The sequence below is a fragment of the Psittacula echo genome (assembly GCF_963264785.1).
Source record: "Psittacula echo genome assembly, chromosome: 3".
NCBI lineage: Eukaryota > Metazoa > Chordata > Aves > Psittaciformes > Psittacidae > Psittacula > Psittacula echo.
In genome coordinates, this window is record NC_137736.1 from 113,142,068 (window position 1) to 113,163,193 (window position 21,126).

General features: G+C 40.5%; 1 protein-coding gene across 1 annotated transcript in view; it reads left to right on the plus strand.

The window, feature by feature from the left end:
- Positions 1 to 677: 677 nt before the first annotated feature.
- Positions 678 to 21,126, plus strand: part of PDGFD (platelet derived growth factor D) — a gene marked incomplete at its 5' end in the record, with an annotated part of 145,777 nt that continues 125,328 nt past the window's right edge. The window contains one exon of the mRNA XM_080612652.1: positions 678 to 807. Coding sequence (XP_080468778.1) covers positions 678 to 807 — 130 coding nt within the window. The remainder of the gene's footprint in view (positions 808 to 21,126) is intronic.

Consider the following 21,126-nt stretch of genomic DNA (forward strand, 5'->3'; position numbering starts at 1 on the left):
CCTCAATGTACCTCGGTGACTGAGTCACACCAGCCTAACGGGTAACCTTTACGTGGCTGCTACGGGCCCGAGGGCGACGGGGCACTTGGGTGCGGGTCCCTTTGCTGGCAGGGAGCTTCGTTGTCCCGGCGGGGCAGGTTCACCCGGCACTGGGACCAGCCCCCCCGCACCACCCGCCCCTCCCACCGCTTTCTGCCCGGGCTGCAGACGGCGCGACCGGTGGATGCCGCCCGCCCCCCCTTCGCTGCCCGCGGGCCGCCCCCTTCCCCGCGGGCCGCCTCTCCCCGCCGGCCCCGCCGCGCACCGCGGGGCGCTCCCGCCGCTCCAGACCGCGGTGGCGGCTCTTGCCGAGCGGAACGAAGGGGTGCGGGGCGGCCTCGGGGCGCAGGGAGCGCGGCTGCGGCAGCCCCTACCGGGTCCCGGCACGGCCAAGGCTCACCTTAGCCGAGCCTGGCCGCCCCCTGCACCAGGGCGGAAAGTTCAGCGCGCAAGAAGTTTGGTGGCAGCTCGGAGAGTAACCCGGCAGCTGTGACTGCTGCTTGGGGTTGGGAAGCAACTCGCAACACAACAACCAAAAAGCCCGTGAAAGGGGAAAGAACACGGGCGAGGGAAGCACCCGTCGGGGGGGAGAGCCGGGTTTCTTTGCAGAACCACGGTCTCGTTCACAGCGGATCCCAATGCAACTGCTCATCCTCCTCCTCTTTTACGCTGTCGTCTGTGCGAACTTTTGCAGCCGTCAGGGCACTACTGCCCCTGCCCAGAGCGGATCTATAAAAGCCCTGCGGTCCTCCAATATCAGGCGGGATGGTAAGTGTCCCTTTGACTTTTTTATTCTCAGGAGCTGGATTTGCAGAGGACGCCCGGAGCGCGACCCGGGGGCTCCCCCACCCCTTTACCCGCGAGCAGGGGCTCTCGGTGCTCTGTCCGGGCGGGGGTCGGCCGGGGAGTGTGTGATCAGGTGGCGGGCAGGAGATGTGGGATGGGCCGAGGGGACCGCTCGGCCTGCGGCTGCACCTCCAGGCGGTCTCGAACTTCCCAGGGCACCTTCGAGGAGGTTTCCCGAGAGCCGAGGTGCCGGCGGAGTCCTCAGCGTCCGACCCCCCGGCGCTGTGGGCGGCACTTCGCTCCTGGCAGCGCGGGTGCCCGGTCCCTGCTGCCGCGGAAGGCCCCCTCCGGCACCCGCTGATATCGTTTCCTCTGCATCCCGCTCATGTGTCGACGCCAGGGGCAGTGCGGGGAGGACGGCGGGATTGCGGCAGCTGCAGCCCGAGCGAGGCCCTGCGGTGTCCCCTCGGTGTCCCGTCGGGGCGCCGTGTGGGGAGCGAAGGAGCGCTCAGGAACGGCGGCCGTTGAGCCTCGCGGGCAGCGCCGCCGTCGCCTCAGGGCGCTTTGCGGGAGCGCGGATCCTCGCCCGGCCCCGGGCGGGCTGTTCGCCGGGGCTCCTGAGCAGTGCCCTGCCAGGACTCGCCTCATACCTTGTGCCCCCTGCACCGTGTGCGGGAGCGGGATGCCCGGTGATGGCAAGCACCAAGAAGGGCGGCTGCGAGCTTTCGGACGCTGCCCGCCTGGGAGGAAGGGAGGTTTCAGTCTTCGCGTTTGAACTGTGGTGCATTTCCCGCGGCGAGCCACGGCAGAGGATTTCCTGGACAGCTGAGGTGCTGTCGACGGTCTGCCAGTGGCCATGTGCCGTGGCCTCGTGGTGAATGAATGTGGAGGCCAAGTAAGAACAGCACCACTGAAATTCACTTTTGTAATCCACTCGTTCGTGACTAAAGATAAAGTAAAGCAGGTCCTTTGGTTTAGGAAAGGCAATGAGCCTCTGGCTGAGGAGCAGTCTGTTGTGTTCCACCTTCACATGGGAGGACCTGCTTTTGCACGTTGAAGTGGAACTTCTTGCAGAGCAAAATGCAGGATGTTCTCCCTGAAAATGAGCAGAGCTAAGTTCAGTCTTCACATTAACATCTTCCAGTTGCAAGAATTTATATATTTTATAAAAAAAAAACCCAAAACACAACAGGCACTTGAGCCATTTCCAAGATTGTACTCTGTATTTGCCAGTGTTTACTTTTCAGCAAGTATACAATGTGTGTAATGGGTATACAGTTTATTTAGGAAGATGGTTTTGTTTCAGCTTTGGAGCCATATTGAACATAATCTTTGAATGCCTTCCCTAGTCACTGAAAAAAGGCATAGTGAAGGTGAAGAGGCTTTTTCTTAGAACTGAGATTGTGACCCTGGAAACAAGATAGAATTGCAGTTCCTTCTGTCTCAGAAGTCAAATTTAATCTAATGGAAAATTTATGTGTTTGTAATAAAATCATATATCCCTTATTTCTGTTTTATCCTTTCAAATTATTATGCATTTTATCAAGCTTCATGTCTTGTTGCCTGCCATCTTATACTTCATAGAAGACCTGAGACCGTCTCTGAACTAAGCTTCCAAGTCAAACTCCAAACAATCCTTTTTGTAGAAAACTGCAGTGATTTACCTAGAACTTCAAAATGTGTTTTACTCCAATCTTCTGTGCAGTCAGTGAAGAAACCAGTAACCCCTAATATAAATAAATATTTCAGCTTACTGGCAGTGTGATGGATGTTTTACTCCACTGAAGGTGACTTCTTGTGGTGAAATTGCTTCTTGACATGATTAAGGGAAGAAGCCTCTGTAAAATGATTTGTTAATTGCTCTTTTCCTACCTGTGATCCTTGAAAGTTGTGATTAAGCTTTGTACCTTCAAAATGATCTGCAACTTGTAGTGGCTAAACTGTCTGGGTATGTGAGTGAATTGGTACTGGGGCTGTTGGAAAGTGGCAGATCCACATGAAATTACATACTACATTTGCCCTGCCCAGGGCCGTATGCAGATAAGGCCTACAGTCTACAAACATAGTGAAGCACATCCACACCGAAGTCAGGCACCTCTGCAGTCCTATAGCAGATGTCATCCATGTGCTAAGGAGGTAACACCCTTTCAGAAGGACCACATGCCCCTAGCAGGGTGCAGCCTTGCTGTCTCATTGTGCTTGGGAAACTTCCCGCTTTTTTCCCTTCAAAGGATGGTGTGTTTTGGTGTGGCCAGTGGAGCTGGGCATTGGGTCACAGCATCTAAAGCAGATCAACTGCTACTCACCCTGATGTTACTCAAAAGGACCAAACTGTTGCTTGAGTTTGTTGACTAAAGGTCTATATTTGTGCAGTCAAAGGTTATGAGCCGTATTCCAAATGTTGCATGCATGTGATGAGCTCACAGCGAAGTGTTTAGACCACAGTTGGCTGTAGGCCACTAAAAGTATTTCTGTCTTTTAAAATTTTCTGTGGTGTTTGTGTCTTGTTTTGGTCTGAAGTGCTGATATGGAATAGCATTAAAGACATGTGGGTTGCATTGCTGAGTGAGACAGTATTTTTGTTCTGTAAATATTTGCAGACATGACAATATGGACTTGGATCTAAGAGCACACAATACACTGGGGGTAATATGTTCCAACAGTTTTTCTCGAAATGCACAGCAGGGATAAAAACTAATTTAATATTGTGTCCTGGGTTGATGATCATGAATGTCATGTTGTGGAATTAAGAGAGATACTGAGGAGGAAGCAATGTCTGTTTAGCTCTTTAAAAAAATGTTATATCTTGGCAAGTCCAAGACCACCTGCACATTTTATTATAAAAGAAAACAATCCTTTGGATTCCAGCTCTTTGTTACCTCCAGGCAAGATAAACTAGTGATACTGCATACACAGAGCTTTAATATGGAGAGTAGGTCTTGCTTTTGGCCAAAACAAACCTTTGGATTGTGCATGATTCAAGATTGTCTTTCTTCTTTTAGCCTAAAAGAGGTTGGTAATTAATTGTTCTTACTTAAGACTGAGGTTGCTTTTGGAAGCAATCTATAGATGAAAGGCAGCACATACAAAAAATTGCCATTTCATGGATACCAAACTTAAACAGACTGTACTTCCTGCTGAAGGTATTAAGAATATAAATAACCTGCTTACAAGACATTCTCTTGTCCTAGTGGAAGGACAGGCATGATGATTCAGCTGTCTGGTGTAACACTAATCAATTATTTAAAGTGTCCTGGAGATGCCAGCCTCGTTGATAGCACATGCAGTGGTATTTACTGAAAGTGTTTGTTAATGTGATTACCTGTTAGGTCCTTTGAAGTTCATCAGAATAGCACACAGAGAGGGCTTCCAGATGCTTGTGTTCTCTGTGCTTCAGTTTCCAAATTTGCAGTATGCAGATAATACTGCCGAATTATGACAACTCGGCTATTTTGTTTCTGCTGTTTTGCTACGATGAAAAGAGAAGATGGAGATGAAAGCCACTAAGTAGTATTATTTACTGTATGGTATCTAACTGAAACATCAGTTGCTCATTCTTATTGAACAAACTTCTCTATGAACACTCAGTCTAGGAAAGCATGCCTCATCTGTATACTCAGACTAAGCATCACTATATATATTTTAAACTTTTAAAAAAAAAAAGTTTAAATAAAAGGCAGAAGAGACAACATAGTGTCAAATTATTTCAGTGTGTAAACAAATGAAATCCATGGCATCAGTATATCAGTATCTTCTGATGTGGCTTTGAAACTATAACATAACAGACAATGAGATAAGATTGTGGGCTCTTATGGTTTTAATTAGGATTGAAAAAAAAAAAAAAAAAAAGAAAGAAAATTATGAGTTTCCGAACTTTGGTTTGTTTGTGCACCACCAAAATACAAATAAAGGTTCTTTACCATTCTGGGGAAATGGGAACAGCTTTTTGCTCTTTGGTGGCCTGTCCAAACGGATGTGTGCCATTAACTCTACCCTCCTCTTCCCTGTGCTGGCGTGTGTTTAAACACAGGGAAAAGCATTTCATGATTTGGGAAGTATTGTTTCACCGAATAGGTGTTAACTGCCTGCTAATGGTTAAAGATATAATTGAGGTTGGTTTTTTTTTCCATGCTACTTTGAAATGGCTCTTGTGTGTCTAGTGTAGGAACATCAGTTTTGGAATGCACTTTTTGAATTCTTTAATAATAGGCTTATTTGCATGTTTTTTTAAAAGGTTTCTGGTAATATAAAATTGTGTCAGCTGGAAAACAGCTATAATAAATTTGTCATTTTAAGCTTTATTTTCGTGATTGTTTTTGTAGGTTTTGTTAAAAAAAAAAAGGTATCTTTCAGTCTTCATCAGATTAAAAAAACCCCACCTTAACAATTTACCTGCAGTAGTGCACTTCGGTCTACAATTGTTTGACTTTGATGATGTCTCTTATCTATATAATTACTGTTTATGCTGAAGTATCAAAGCTTATTGCATGAGAATTCCAACCCTGACTCAGCAGCAAGCAATATGAAGGAATTCTGCAAAGAAGCTTTGAAACATGTTTTATCCTGCAGATGTGTATCTTATAGTGGAAGACACTACAAACTCTCCAGCCAGTCTCTCAACACTCAGTGTTTCTTCTTTTTTTGTTTTAAATGTAATTGCAAGAAAATGTAATTAGGCTAGGTAATTCTTAAAACACTTGCAGAGAAAACTTGATGATTGTATTACTTTGATTCTTAGAAACTGAATACTGCTGAAAATTTTAAAATAATGGATTTTTCACTGTGATCCCACAGAGAGGTTGTGTTATAAAACACCTAGGAATAGGCATAAATAGGAAAATCTTGGGGAATTATTAGTGCAATAACATTTTTCATGTCCTTAATTTTGAGAATCTTTATAATTGCATTAAAGTCAAAGGGCTCAGTCCTACAGGATTCTGTGATAACAAAGCTCAAATAGCTTTTATGCGTGTAAGATGATGTCAAGTATAACTGTATCTTACAACGAAGCAAGAGTACAAGTATTTGCAAAATTTAGAATAATAGAATGATTTAGTTAGGAAAAGACCTTTAAGATCATCAAGTTTAACCACCTCATCCATCACTAAATCATGTTCCTGAGGGCCACATGTACATGTCCTTTAAATCTCTCCAGGAATGGTGACTGTACCATGTCCATAGTTATCCTCTTTACAAGATGTTGTTAGCTTTGCAATTTACGGAATTTACGGAATTTAAGTTGAAAGAAACAGTTATGGTTAAAATATTTCTCAGTTTTCCAGGTTGCAAGTGGAAGTTTTGAAACTAATTTACATGTTGGTTCTTTAGTGAAAAGGAACTTTTCCTGGAAGGCAGAAATTCTTTTAACAAAATAATATACAAATTCAGAACATTAAATTTCTGGCACTCCTTCTTTAGAATGGGTGTAAATATTAGATAAAGGAACAGATCTGCAAAATCAGGATTATTTATACAGCAAAGAATTCATTTTGGGGAGCATTAAATTAAAAGGACAGGGAATGGCTTTCATTTCATAGCTGTAATAATACTATATGTAAGAAGATGTAGAAGTTTATATGTTTTATGCTCCAGTCTTTTCATATGAATGATCTTGCTTATATTAAAAAATATCTGCAGCAAATTACAGGCTGACCTCTTTAACAGCAAATAAAATATCTTACACGACCGGTTCTGAACACCATAAAAGTAGGCAGCTGCCTGTGATATCAGAGTCTGAGAGGCTTCAAAATATCCAGCTCTTTGTTGCCTCCAGAGCAATAATAAGGACCTCCAGAGGTCCCTTCCAACCTCAACCATACTGTAATGGCACCTAGTCCACTGACAAAAGGGTGATGATTGGTGGAACACATCCTGTATCAGAAGCAGTGGTCATCTTCTCCATCTCTTCTGTCCTGCTCTACCTCTTTCCCACTCTCACGCCTTTTCCCATGTGCAGCAGTAGTAGGAATATGAAGTTTGGTTCTCCCGCGTATCTGGACCTAGCTGTGTCCTTCCTTGCCTATCTTCTGCATTCCTTGTGTAGCAACATTCAATTTTGCCTACACAACTGAGAAACCTCGAGTTAGGTCTCAAAGTTCATAGCATATTCCTAACCCTAGAGAAGAGCTATCTGCCCCTGCTTACTCTGGTTTTTGCGGAACTGCAGGAATTTGACACTAGGATATTAAATGAGTCTTAAGAAATACCATGAAAGTTCCATAGTGGCATTCTTTATAGCAAGAATTTGCCCCCAATGCAAATTTGATAATTTGGAAAATTTGTTAGTACTCCTTCTAGTTAGGTGATTTAAGCTGTATTCAAGAATTTTCTCCAAAAAGCCTATTATGTTCATGAGGTTGATTACATCATGCCATATTTTGGTTAAAAGAGACCACTTATATCCCTGCTTCTGTTGAGGATCTCTTGGCTAAAATACTGGATTGTGTTAGGTTACTTGGCAGTTTGTTTCAAATCAGTCTCCTGTTTACAAAGCTAAGGAAGTGTCATGTTTACAGTGTCAAACTGTCTAGATTTTCTTTGGGGAATTTGCATTTGGCTCCATATTTTTTGTAGTGAATAAATCCTACATGATCTCAAGCTTCCTATTGTACTTGAGTAATCTTCAGTTTCATGCTTCCTTTTTGATCTGTGTCCCATGCTGTGAAAGCCAAGATCCCATATTTCTGCTTTGGCAGCCAGAGCTCTGCATGTTTGGGGATGGTGCAGGAGAACACACTTTTACTTCCCCACAGACTTCCTGCCAATGTATTTTAGCCCTGCTGTGCATGGGTCTTGATGATGTTAGACTCTGTAAAAATATTTAATAAACACTAGGTCCATGGAAAATTTGAAAAATAGCTGTCTTGACCTTCTTTGCACTGAAATCAATGACAAAGCTTCCATCAGCTCTTACTGCAGCAGAGTCTGGCTCACACTTTGCACAAATTAATACAGGATAAAATAAAATGGTTAGGAATTCAGTGATGACTTTGTTACAGGGTTATAACATCATAGAATCATTTAGATTGGAAAAGATTCTTAAGATTGAGTCCAACCATAAACCTAACACTGCCAAGTCCACCACTAAACCATGTCCCAGACTGCCCTATTTACATGTACTCTAAATTCCTCCAGGGATGGTGACTTCTCAGGGCAGCCTGTTCCAATGCCTGACAACACTTTTAGTGAAGAAATTCTTCCTAATATCCAATCTTAAATCCCCCCTGGTGCAACTTGAGGCTATTTCCTCTTGTCCTATTGCTTGTTACTTGGGAGAAGAAACCAACATCCACCTTTCAGGTCGCTACGGAGAGCAATAAGGTCTCTCTTAATCCTCCTTTTCTCCAGGCTAAACAACCCTAGTTCCCTCATCTGCTCCTCATGAGACTTGTGCACTAGACCCTTCACCAGCTTAATTGCTGTTTGTATGTGCTCTGGCACCTCAAAGTCTTCCTCACATGCAGGTTTGAGACCTTTGAAGAGTTGAGGTTATGTAGGTAAGCTTTACAATACTCACAATTAAGATATTCAGTCAGCGTCCGTGCACTGAAAAAGTCTTTTGCACTGATAGACATGAAGTGGCCACTGATGTAGTTACACTTCATGTGGCAAAAATACAGAACAAAGCCTCATGGGTTCAGTGTGTCCGGCTGCTTTTTCTCCTATACTGACATTCTTATGTGTCACCCACAGGATATCCTACAAAAGACTTTAGCAGCAGTACATTTCTAAACAATACTTTAAGGAAACCTGTCAGTATTTTTCAGTGTCTTGCATTGTTTCTGTTTATTTTTTAGTTTTAAAGAGGGCTCCAACAATAATGTATGTGGTTTTTTGTTATTGTTTCATCTTGGATCAGTTGCAGAAAATTTTTGTCATACTTGAATATATTTCTAATCTGATGTCACCCACAATAAAAGTGTATTGAGGATAAAGCAGAGGCCCAGACAGTTTAGAGAGAAGGAATAAAAATAGTTACAATGAATGCTGATTACCAGAAGTACTGTGGAAGTTGGAAACGCTTTATGTGCTGTCGTACCCTTAATTTGTCAACCAGGAATTTGCTTGAAAGATAAGTCCTTTGCTTTAGCAAACCAGTGACTGTAGTGCTGCATGAAAACAGCGAGTAGGTGGTAATAATGCCTTGAGATTCTTTGTGGAAATGGACCAAACACAGCTTCTTAATCACGATGTCTCAGCAGGGATAAACACTGATAGGAATGATTTCACTAACACATCCAGATGTCAGTAAAAGGGTTGAAGACCTAATCACAGAAGCCTACAGAGAATTTGCTGCTTTGAAGTTGATAGAAAGCTCCAAAATTACAGTAGTGTTTTTTTTCCTGGATCAGGTTGTAGGCCTGTTCCCTTGCTGCTGGAAGTCACCTTCACATTGCTGTGTTAGGTTGCTGAATGTTTCGAACTCAGCACAGGGGAATGCTGGTTTGCTTCACTGCTGTCCTTATGGTGTGACCTGGGGCTCCCAAACTTCCATCACTGTTGTTCTGGTAGGATGGCTATGTAGTTATGAAAAGGATAAAAGATATTCTTTGCTCCTTTCATCTTCATAATTGTAAATCTATTCTATTAAGAATTACTTTAAAAGCTTTTTTATCAGTAAGTGCAGGATATTTTTTAAAGGCTTATATATGCTGCCTTTTATTTTTGTACAAGGATCTTGTCTCAGGATTTCTCTTTGCATTGTTACAACAACAGTGCTTTTTCCTGATGCTACTGTTATTTTTTGTGCCATCATCAACTCGTGCAGGACCTGAAGTCAAACTTTGTCAGGCAGATTGCTTTCCGGCTTACCTTAGGCAAACCATTAGATAAAGTAGTGGCTGAGGAAAAAAGTGCCACCTGTTTTTCTTATTTAAACAGAGACAGAACGTATTTCTATATATGCTTTAGCAATGAGGTGATTGCAAATTTAAGTACACTTTGTTGTAGTTTTGGCAGAGATTTTCTGGCACCTCATTTTCAAAAAGGCCTTCAAAGATGATTGGCCAAATGAGAACAGACATACCCAGAGCTGCCTTGTTTCTTTCTGGAGAGGATAGCTAGCCTGGTCACCTTAATGCAGCTTCTGCTTCTCTTTTGTTTCCACAGTCAGGAGACAAGCATTTCTTTGCCTATTGATTATAAATCAGTGTTGTATTTTTTTAATTTTTATTTTACATTTACAAACAAAGCCTGTAGTTAAGAAACAAACCAGCATGACCTTCACAGTATTATGGTTATTTTGTTGGCTTGATGTTTTTGCCGGTTTAAAATTTCTTATAATTAACAGATAAAATAAATTATCCGATGCCAGCATGTGAATCTAGGCAGTTCTGTAAATTGGTTTTGAAGGAGGTTCCTATACATACAGCAGCAGCTGGCACGGCTTTTCCAAGAGCATGAGTGTGCCTGCTGGAAGAGCTGACTGAAGAAACCCAGCGGGCTCCCACTTGGGACTTAGCTGAACTGTTGTAAGACAGCTACATGCCACACCCAAGAGACACTGTGCTTGCTTACCATGGATACTAATAAAGAGTTCATACCCGTAATGGTTGCTAAATTATTTCAAGTGGAATGATGGAATGTTTTCTTTTTTTTTTTTTTCCCCTCTTCATATGCATCAGCTATGCACCATTTTGTTAAAAAGTTGGTCAATTTTGACTTTTTGATGCTGGCATCTGAGATCCAGGAAAACAAAGTTGGAAATAGACTGACAATACTGGAAACTGAAAATTTTTATTATATGTCAAATCCCCACACTCACTATGCTGAAAACAAAACACTGCCTTCACAAACCTTTTGTCAAATATTTGCTCTTATAATAAGGCAAAGGAAAGCAACCAGAAAGAAAGGAAGAAAAAAAATAAAATTTTAACAACAGACATTTTAATTTCAATTCTGGTCAGGATGAAAAAAATAATTATCAAATGACTGAACACATGGGATTAACCTGAAACATTTTTAAAATTAAATTCAGAATCCCGTTAGGTCGAATTGACTACACAGCCTTGTTGAATGTACAGAGTAAAGAAAACAGGAGAACTAAAAATGTTATCTTTCTTTTTGTCAGATTCATTGTGGGCCCAGACATAGCAGGACTAAAGGGTAAAACCATGCAAGCTGAGTATGTGTGTTACCAGCCGTGTATGGAGTGCCTTAGTCATTATTTACAACACCACCATTTCTATTGCACTGTATTTGGACACCCAAGGGGAAGATTAACTGGGAAACCGAGGCACGGCTGCAGCTCCTTCCCCATCTTTCCTCTGATACCCCATACACGGAAGAAGTTGAATAGTGTGTTAAGACTTGTGGTTACTCCCAGCTTCGTTCATGTGTTGCTGATAAACATGGAAGGACATGCCCCTGTTTCGATGTGCAATGGACAGGGATCCCTCCTGTTCTCCTTTCTGCTGGAAGAGCTGAAGCCACAGCTTAGTCCTGTGCCAGCAAACAATCTGATATATTGCCAGATTTGACTTTTTGCAAGTCCTCCACGTGGTACTGCAACTTTTGCTAAGAAAAACAAGTGATGTGTTCAGTCTCTGTATTCTTCACTGAGCTGTGTGGGAAAGACAATCCACATGTGCCTCACCTGAGACGTGTATATTTTGTGTCAATGGATGCCATTTTCATTTCCCACAGAAATGGATGCTGGGTGTAGATATTGTCTTCATCTTGCTCCCAAGACTGGGAAAAATAGGGCTTTAAATATTGTGTGACTGAGCTCGATTTATACAAAATTAATTTATTGTAATTATGACCTTATTAAAGAAGTTTGATTTCAGCTGCTGTTCACCTCTTACTAATGACTGGTAAATAAAATTCTAATTATTATACAGCTTTTGTGTTGCAAAAGTTCAGGTATTCAGATAATTAGCAACTAATTTCCACACTACACTGAACAGTTGCACTGATCTCAGAATTTTTAGGCATCTTTGCTGAAAGAAATCAAACTGTAATGAAACTGTTAGTGCCACTGCAATTTGAGTGAGGTCTATGTTTCCAGTAGTAACTGGTATTCTTACATTCATACTCTACGGGTGTGTATTTGACCTTTAGTAGAGAAGAAAAGGAGTTGAACTGGTTAAACTATGTATGAAATAATAAAGTTTTTTCTTTCTTGTGGTTTGTACGGGACAAAGGAATATTACAGAAAGCATTAGAGGAAGCATCTTCATGTGTGCTTTCCTCTAGATCTGGTGGTCAGACCCATCCTGTATGCAAAGAACCATATGCTTGGGGAATCTTGAGAGAAAATAGTTTCTAGCATTGTGTCTGATAAATCCATCAGGATCACTAAGTCAGCACTGGGATAGCAGCTGATACCATCTAATTTTGAGCACATAAATTATGAGTTATTATTTTATAAGCTGTATTGTCCTCTAGTGGTTACTGTCTCTCCCTGTGATTATTCTGGCAATTTCTAAACTAAAATGTAATCAATACAGCTCAGCCAGCTTTGGTTGCCCTTCCCATGGAGAAGTCCTCTGCCACAAAGGTGATTCAGGTTTGCATTCATGCTGCTGCTGATGGGGGTGGTAGGTGGAGGTCTTAGGGCTTCTTTGGAGAGAATTCTGGTTTCCACTACTCTCAAGGATCTAGTTTTGAGGCCTTAACCATATTCTGTAACCTTCTCCTGCATCCTGTTTTTCTAAGAGTAAAACAGTGCTTCTTGGTGTGTGTGTTCTGTGTGTGTAGCTTCTAGTCTATCCACGGAATGGTAATCAAATGCCATGCAGTATTACTTGATTCTAGTGTAAATATCTGTGTTTCCATAGAGCATTTTAAAGATAACATTAAACCTCTATGCTGTAACGTTTGCATTCCATTCCTTTGACTCTTCCTGACAGAATATGTATAGATTAATCCTTTTCTATATGCCTCTTTTGAAAAGAATCCCTGCCATGGACCAAATGACATGATCATAGAATAATAGAATCATAGAATAGTTAGGGTTGGAAAGGACCTTAAGATCATCTACTTACAACCCCCCTGCCATGGGCAGCAACACCTCACACTAAACCATGCCACCCAAGGCCTCATCCAACCTGTCCTTGAACACCGCCAAGGATGGAGCACTCACAACCTCCCTGGGCAACCCATTCCAGTGCCACCCTCACAGTAAAGAATTTCTTCCTTAGATCCAGTCTAAGCTTCCCCTGTTTAAGTTTTAACCCATTACCCCTTGTCCTGTCACTACAGTCCCTGATGAAGAGTCCATCCCCAGCATCCTTGTAGGCTCTCTTCAGATACTGGAAGGCTGCTATGAGGTCTCCACGCAGCCTTCTATTCTCCAGGTTGAACAGCCCCAACTTTCTCAGCCTATCTTCATATGGGAGGTGCTCCAGTCCCCTGATCATCCTCATGGCCCTCCTCTGGACTTGTTCCAACAGTTTCATGTCCTTTTTATGTGGAGGACACCAGAACTGCACACAATACTCCAAGTGAGGTCTCACAAAAGCAGCGTAGAGGGGCAGGATCACCTCCTTCGACCTGCTGGTCGACCTTTTAATGCAGCCCAGGATACAGTTGGCTTTCTGGGCTGCAAGCGCACACTGAAGCCAGCTCATGTTCATTTTCTCATCGACCAACACCCCCAAGTCCTTCTCCACAGGGCTGCTCTGAATCTCTTCTTTGCCCAACCTGTAGCTGTGCCTGGGATTGCTCCGACCCAGGTGTAGAACCTTGCACTTGGCACGGTTAAACTTCATAAGGTTGGCATCAGCCCACCTCACAAGCATGTCGAGGTCCCTCTGGATGGCATCCCTTCCCTCTGGCGTATCAACCGAACCACACAGCTTGGTGTCATCGGCAAACTTGCTGAGGGCGCACTCAATCCCACTGTCCATGTCACCGACAAAGATGTTGAACAAGACTGGTCCCAACACCGATCCCTGAGGGACACCACTCGTTACCGGTCTCCAGCCGGACATCGAGCCATTGACCACAACTCTTTGTGTGCGGCCATCCAGCCAGTTCTTTATCCACCGAGTGGTCCTCCCATCAAATTGATGTCTCTCCAATTTAGAGACAAGGATGTTGTGTGGGACAGTGTCGAACGCTTTACACAAGTCCAGGTAGATGACGTCAACTGCTCTGCCCCTGTCCATCAGTTTCATAGCCCCATCATAGAAGGCCACCAAATTGGTCAGGCAGGATTTCCCCTTAGTGAAGCCATGCTGGCTGTCACCAACCACCTTGTTGTTTTTCATGTGGAGTAATGAAAAGATTCCTGTGTCACTTACAGTTAGGGTTTCTCTCCAATGAGTGTAAAGTGTTAGAAATTTATTGAGTTCCGCTATCTCTGGAAGTTTGTATGGGATCTAAGTTGATGCACATCTCTGAGTATCTGGGATCTAACTTCAAATTCAGATGTTCAAATGATACAATTTTGTTAAAAGGCCCTACAACTTTCTATATAAACTCTTTACAGGACTTTTTATTTTTCTAATAGACATAGAAAAGCAGGTCATGTTTTTTTGCTTCTACAGTTTTGGAACTACAGCTGGACATAAAACTTTTATACTACAGTAATAAATGTGTTGTTCTCAGCTATAATAATGTTTTATGTTTCAGTGAAAACCCTTCTAAGCCTATGTTGTTTTGAAGAAATGATGTGGTATGATCTTGATGAAATTAATAACATTGCAAAAATCTATTTACTTTTTGCATTGTTTACATCTGTTGTACTGCAAAATGAATGCTGGTGAGGTTGCTATGCTCTGGAGAATATTCTGCACAAATCTTTGTAAAATCTGCATTTTTTTCTTTATGATTTAATATAAATTTATTTTTTATTAAATATAGGGATTGATTGTGTAATAAAAACGTTAATCAAAAATGCATGTTTTACTTTGAAAAAGAAAACATTTGAAATCATGAGAACTTATTTGAAGATGTGAACAAAATGTAATACTTTGCAAGATGTAGCGCATGGCATTGGATAACTGCAAAAGGCTGTTTGAGTTTTGTCGGATTCTACTACTTGAAATATTGCTGTTTTCTTAATCATGAATGGAACTGAAAAACTATTTATATCTCTTGACGTCAGCTTAAGTTTTGCAGCCATATCACATTGGGATCTAGTTCATTAAACACCTGTATTTTCTATATTTACACTAGATTGAATGCTGGTGTTGGCATTTTTTTCAAAAGCTGAGACTTCCATTTGCTGTTGTGCAGAAATTTTGCATTCATTATTCCTGGTTTCAATTTGCCTGGCAAATGCAGAATCAATACCCTTTTTTTCATTTTGTTTAGCTCACTCTAAATTGAGAAATCAGTGTGGGCTTACAAAACCCCCAAAACCAACACAATGATTTGTTTTTCTTGTTCAGTCCATAAGTAAAAAATAACTACAAGTGTATGAAGTCAGCATTGCAGAGAAAAACATCCAAAATACCAATAGGGCATACCTGCACAGATGCTTTCAAAAAGATTTAAATTTTCAATTTATTTTAGTTCAGGGTCCACAAATCATTTCAAAAGCATGTTGCCATGGTGCGAACAGGAGCAATAGGAGTTCATTGATAGGGAGTATTTCCTTGATTTACTAAGTCAAACTTGAATGCAAACCAGATTATGGTAGTTTTTCTGATGTTTTCAACACTATCAAGGTAATTTAATTTAACTGAGAGCTTTTAAAATGCTGGGGTGTGCACATTTTAATTAAATTCTCTTTTATATCCAAATGCAGCTCGATGCAAATCGCAGTCAAAACAATAATTTTCATTATTATGAATATGTTCTTAATATCTTAAAATATCTTAAAAAGTCATAAAATTCAGGATTTGCAAAAAAAGTATGGTGAGAAAAAGTAGCTTTAAATATTACTATACATAGCACATATTTCTAGAGAGCAGAAAGAATTACTTGATCTTGTGCTGTTATATTTAATTGCAGACAAATATGTTCTTAATGGTTGTGCCTTTAAATATTCTTTTAAAGCAAACAAGTCTGAAAAGTAAAAATGAAAAATCAGATTAAAATTAAAGATAAAAAGCTAAGTTTCCTGTGAGTAGTTTTAAATTTCAGTGGAAAACTCAGATGTGAATCAATCCATTTTCCCAAGTCCACAGTAGATCAGAAAATATATAGTGAAGTCAGTAATTTTATCTCAGGTCTCGGCTGCAGGCCTTTAAAAAGTGTGAATGTGTACATACATCCGTATGTACATGTGTACATGTTTAAGTGTTTAAGGGGTTGTTATACATTTACATTTAAATTCAGTCTGCCTTACCATGTGTTTAAATGAGGCAGAAATGCAACTGGTAGAGAAAAAAAGTTAATTTTACTAAATTAAATTTTATGTGGTTTGAAAACCAGTGCATCTTGCTAAGGCTTTCCTATGTATAATTATACACTGTTCATCTCATTTGCTTTAGATGTCTGTCTTCAGGTGGGATGAATTACTTCTGCACATGCCTTCTTTTTGCACTCGATACAGAGCAAGTGTAGGACAAATAGGTCACTAGCACAGCAAGCTCAGATAAGTACCTAAAAATATTCCAGTTTTTAATCACTCTGAGAAATGTGAATTTGGTCTTGATCTCTTCAAAATGCTGCATGTTTAGGATAAGATCAGAGATTCCTTTAGACTGATGAACAGTGGCATTATACTAGTTATTTCTGACTAGCAAGTGATATCAGTGTGTCACTGGGACTGTGAGCTTCAAGAGTAACATTTGCTAACACTGCTTTTGGGATAAAATGTGGAGGGTTAACGCTACTGTTGGAATTAGAGCAGGTTTTGGATTAGATATGGCTTCCTTTTTTTTTTCAGGATCACAGGCAGTTATTAAATAGACTTAGACCAGCATATATTTGTGTAAGATCTTGTGTTAGCAGTTTTTTATAGGTACAGAGGTCAACTGAGATTAATACATATCACCCCTGCCAGCTGTTTTAGACCTCATAATGGCACTAGGCTCTGACTCATGGAGAATGAATTTGTCAGAGGTTTCCAGCAGGGTCTGAAATCATTGCTTGTAAGGAAGCAGCTCTCAGCAACGCCTGGTTGAAGGTACACAGTCACAAAAGTTGAGCCAGAGATTGCTGCAGAGTTGTAAGTACTGGAGAGAAAAAGGTTGGTTGAATGTTGACTCCCAAAAGGCAAAGATGATTAATCTTCTTGTGGTAGCGTTCCTAGGAAGCTAACTTTGGGTGTGAGCTGGTTGTTTGAACATGTAAGTGCAAACATGAACCTACACTTTTTGAGCCCATTACCTCTCTACCTTCTAAATCTTTGCAGTTTGTCTTGCTGCTCAACTGAAGCCTCTTTCCCCTTTCCCTTTCTTCCCTCATCCTGACCCAACCCATTCAGATGTGATGCTAATAGAAAGACCTGTGCCTGCAGGTCACGTCCCTGGACCTGCAGCTGTATTGTACGTAGTCATTGACTTCAGCATCTGTTCTGGCACCTCAGACAGCTTAATGGGAGATATTTGGTGTCTACCACCCACGTTTTCCCTTGTTTATCAACAGATATAAAAGCAAAGATAATAATAAACAATATCCCACATGTATTTAGAATTTGTTTTAAAATGTATTTTCTTGCTTAACCTAAACCTATCTAAATAAAGATATAAAATGTCTAGATCTTACTCTGTTAAGGCCTTAAGGTTTAGCTAATATATTTAATGTAAATAAAATGTAATTCTTCGGACAGCAGAAGTAATGCAGTCTTAAAGCTTTGTACATCTTTAGCAGGCTGTGCTGTGAAATGTGAGCTGCATCTGAAACTTTTCCCAGTATTAAGATATACAGTAATGTTCTCCCTCTGGATTGCCTGCTGGTCACTGAGGAGGAGGCTTGTGCTGCTTCCCAGCTTCCAGGAATGCATTAATATAGTCTTTCTTCTCTCTGTTTTTCTGCCTGTTTTCAGAAAACTAACAGAACTGAAATACCTTTGAGGCTTTTATCCTCAATTTAGCCAACAGATTCAGTAGTTACTAGGGAAGCTCACAGGTGGGAATATAGGCATAGAACAAATAAACACTGGTGATGTTATTGAGTGCTTAAGTATTAAAAAATAGATTTTGTGTATACCTACAAGTCTGTTTATGGAAGCAGTACTACATGAAATTAGGCCTCAGCATTGCCTGAGCTCTCATCCCACTAGAGCATATGATAAAGCTAGCAGTGACTTAAATGGGAATAGAGTATTGAGAGTTTTCAGAAATCCCCATCCAGTCATATTTTTATTTCTCAAAGAATTATGAGTATTTTGGATAGTAGAATTTAAACACATAAAGGAAGAAGGAATCATAGGAGGTATGGTATTTATCTTGAAAAAAAGAAAAGGAATATCTCTTCTTCAAAATTATAATAGTCAAAAAAAGTTAGTGAAAGTAAAGTCTGGAGAGATTCTGTGCCATTAATAATGGACACAAGGTGTGTGTATCTCAGCTTGCCAGTAAAGGTAGTTAATTCCCATCTGAAAGTGGAATATATGTGTTACACATATCACAGATGACAGACTTCATGGGTGAAGTAGAGACGTAAATCACATTTTGGATATTAGACTAAGTAGGAATACTGTCTCAGTAGGAACACTGTGAGGTTTGTTTAGCATTGTGCAATGGCTCTGGATCCAAAAAAATTGTGACTAGAAACTCAGTATTTTCTGGACATCGAAATACTGTTTCTAGTTCACAAGTACTGCATTTACAACACAAATAAAACATCATAGCTCAGCATGCCCCATTTCATCCTTTTGGAGAAAAGATCCCTGCCTATTCTTATTCAGACCTTCACATTATGTCCTTCCAGCTACTGGCATTTAAGAAAGTATTTGCAAACTTAGACTTTTGTCCCCACAAATAACTTGTAGTTGAAATGGTATAATTAATAATCAGTTAGCTTTTCATGGTTAAGCTTTGAAAGCTTTAGGTTGTAATGCACCAAAAATCCAAACCTGAGGAAATACAGACATGTCCAGTGGAGTCTTTCAGTTTAACTGAAAAATAGTGTTTCTGTAGATTCTGTAGTGTTTCTAGATTTATTTACACAATAAATTCACTTGCAAAAGTTCAAGTGGTAGAAGTCCTGATTCAGACTATTTCTAATGTTTATTTGATTGCATCTAATGTGAGACAGATGTTTTAATAATTTTTGAGCAATGCTAAGACACTTCTGGATTTCACCGTATACCCTGGAAGATATTGACATTGCTACCATTGTTTCCAGTATGCAGAATTTGGCCCTAAATGAAATCAAATAGAAATTATTAATACATTCACTGAATGTTTACATGGCTATGAGTCCAAATAGAATTAAATAAAACTGTAATTAAAAATATGCTTTCTTTTTTTATTTAATATTGCAAAATTGCTTATTCCTGCTGTGGTTTTAAGATGCCCTCTGAGAAACTTGACACAAATACTATCAGAACACTGATACCAGGTACCAGACTGACTAATTTGGCCTGTTTCAGCTGTTTTACTAAGGTATACAAGCCAACAACCACAAGAGTTGCTTCTTAGCTCTTATTATTGAGCTTACGTTAAACAGAAAAGCAAAGGCAGATGTGTAGAGTATGTTGGAGATAATGATTTGGACAAAGTGTGTCTGTTTGTCCTCTCCTCTGATTATTATCTGTTGACACACTGATAAAAGACTCACTTGGATGTGATCTGAACCAAAGGATCTTTGCATCAGTCCTCTCTTGGTTTTAGTAGCAGTCTACTGGGGTAAAAACAGGTTCAGAATGAAGGAACTGAAGATAATAATAGCATTTCATATGTTAATTTTAGTCTGCACCTTGAAGGCTTTGATAGGCATTAAAAATAAAGCTAAGGTCCTCATTTGTCTTCCTGCATCTCTCTATCTTTTCACTTGTCTTCATGAGGTTCACAACTGTTAGATGGCTTTCTTCTTCCTCCTGGTGTGTCTTAAAAAATTCTGAGGATTGTGGCTTAGATATAGCAAGAAATGTAAATGTGTTTAGTCCTGGGAGTAGATTACTCAGTGTCCTTTAAATTTTGCGAGTCTGTGGTCTGTCTAAACTATAGTCTTTTCAAGGGCTTTTTTTGACATACGACTGGAGTCTTCTCAGCTTAATTGTTTTCTCCGATTCTTTGACTAAACTATTTTTCTCTGTTATTTCTCTGTGCAGCTCATTGCCCTTTCTAGTTTTCACTAGAGGTAAGTAGTGCCTCATACTACCCATGGTTTGTCTTTCACTTCTTCTGCCATTTTGTATGTTATACTCTGCTAAATCAGCATTTTTTTCTCAGGCTTGAATCTTTGCTCATTAAAGGAGTTATATTTGTCTGCCTGCTAGGCAATATTCCTAACATAATTTATGGTTCTTCACATTCCCAATAAAATCCTTTGCTAAAATTCACATACTTTATTCAATGTAAAGTATGTGCTGGTGCTTCACTTCTGTCCTTTTTCAGCTTACACTGCCATTGGAAGGACTGCCTCAGTTCAAGTCCCTGTATACAGGTCAAGTGAGCTCCATCTTAAAAATAGTATAATCTGTGCTACTGTTGATACTACTTGGGGGCTGTACCAATGCTGCTTAGCAACCTTCCTATAGTTCTGGCCATGATTTGGGTGTTCCAAGTTTATATCTGTTTGCTCCCAGATGAACTCTGTATTCTAGCCTGGGAGTTTCTTTCTCTTTGTAATTAACTCCTTGGTGTGTTTATAGAAAATGATCACGTTACATATTGATAAACTGACCTTTGCTAATAGGAAGATGTTGCAAGTTGTTTTATTTCCTGTTCCCTTCTGGAATGCAGAACTAGAATGCTGGTCTCCTGTTTTAGCACATGAGCACTATACTGCCGTACAAGGAGTGGCAGCATATTAAGAGTGGTTGAAAACTCATAGAGAGGACAACTAAATTAGAGTTTGGGTGCTAAGTTATTAAAATCTTTTTTGAGTGACAATAAATTCTTTTGTGAGCAGTGAACCAACGAAGAGTAGCTTCTTAGGGGTTTTTAGTCTTTATGGTGAGAGCCAGTATGGATTCCCTGATATCTGATAAAGGCGCTCCCATTCTGCAGCCTTTTTCTGAGTGGTGTCATTAACAGAGTCTCTTTTGCTAGATGGCCTCCTATATTCTCTTAACATGCAGAAGTGTTGCAGCCTCATGTACAAGCAGACATGTAGACTTAGTGTGTTCTTATGGGAAACCAGCTGTAAAACTCTATTAGCCTGTAGATGCACCAGCTAAATATAAGATTCCTTTGTATATTGAATGCTATTGTTCATGCTTCAAGCATAGTTAATTCTTAATTTACAGCTCACCAGGTGCAAGTTGCACATGCTTAAAAAATACTGAGATAG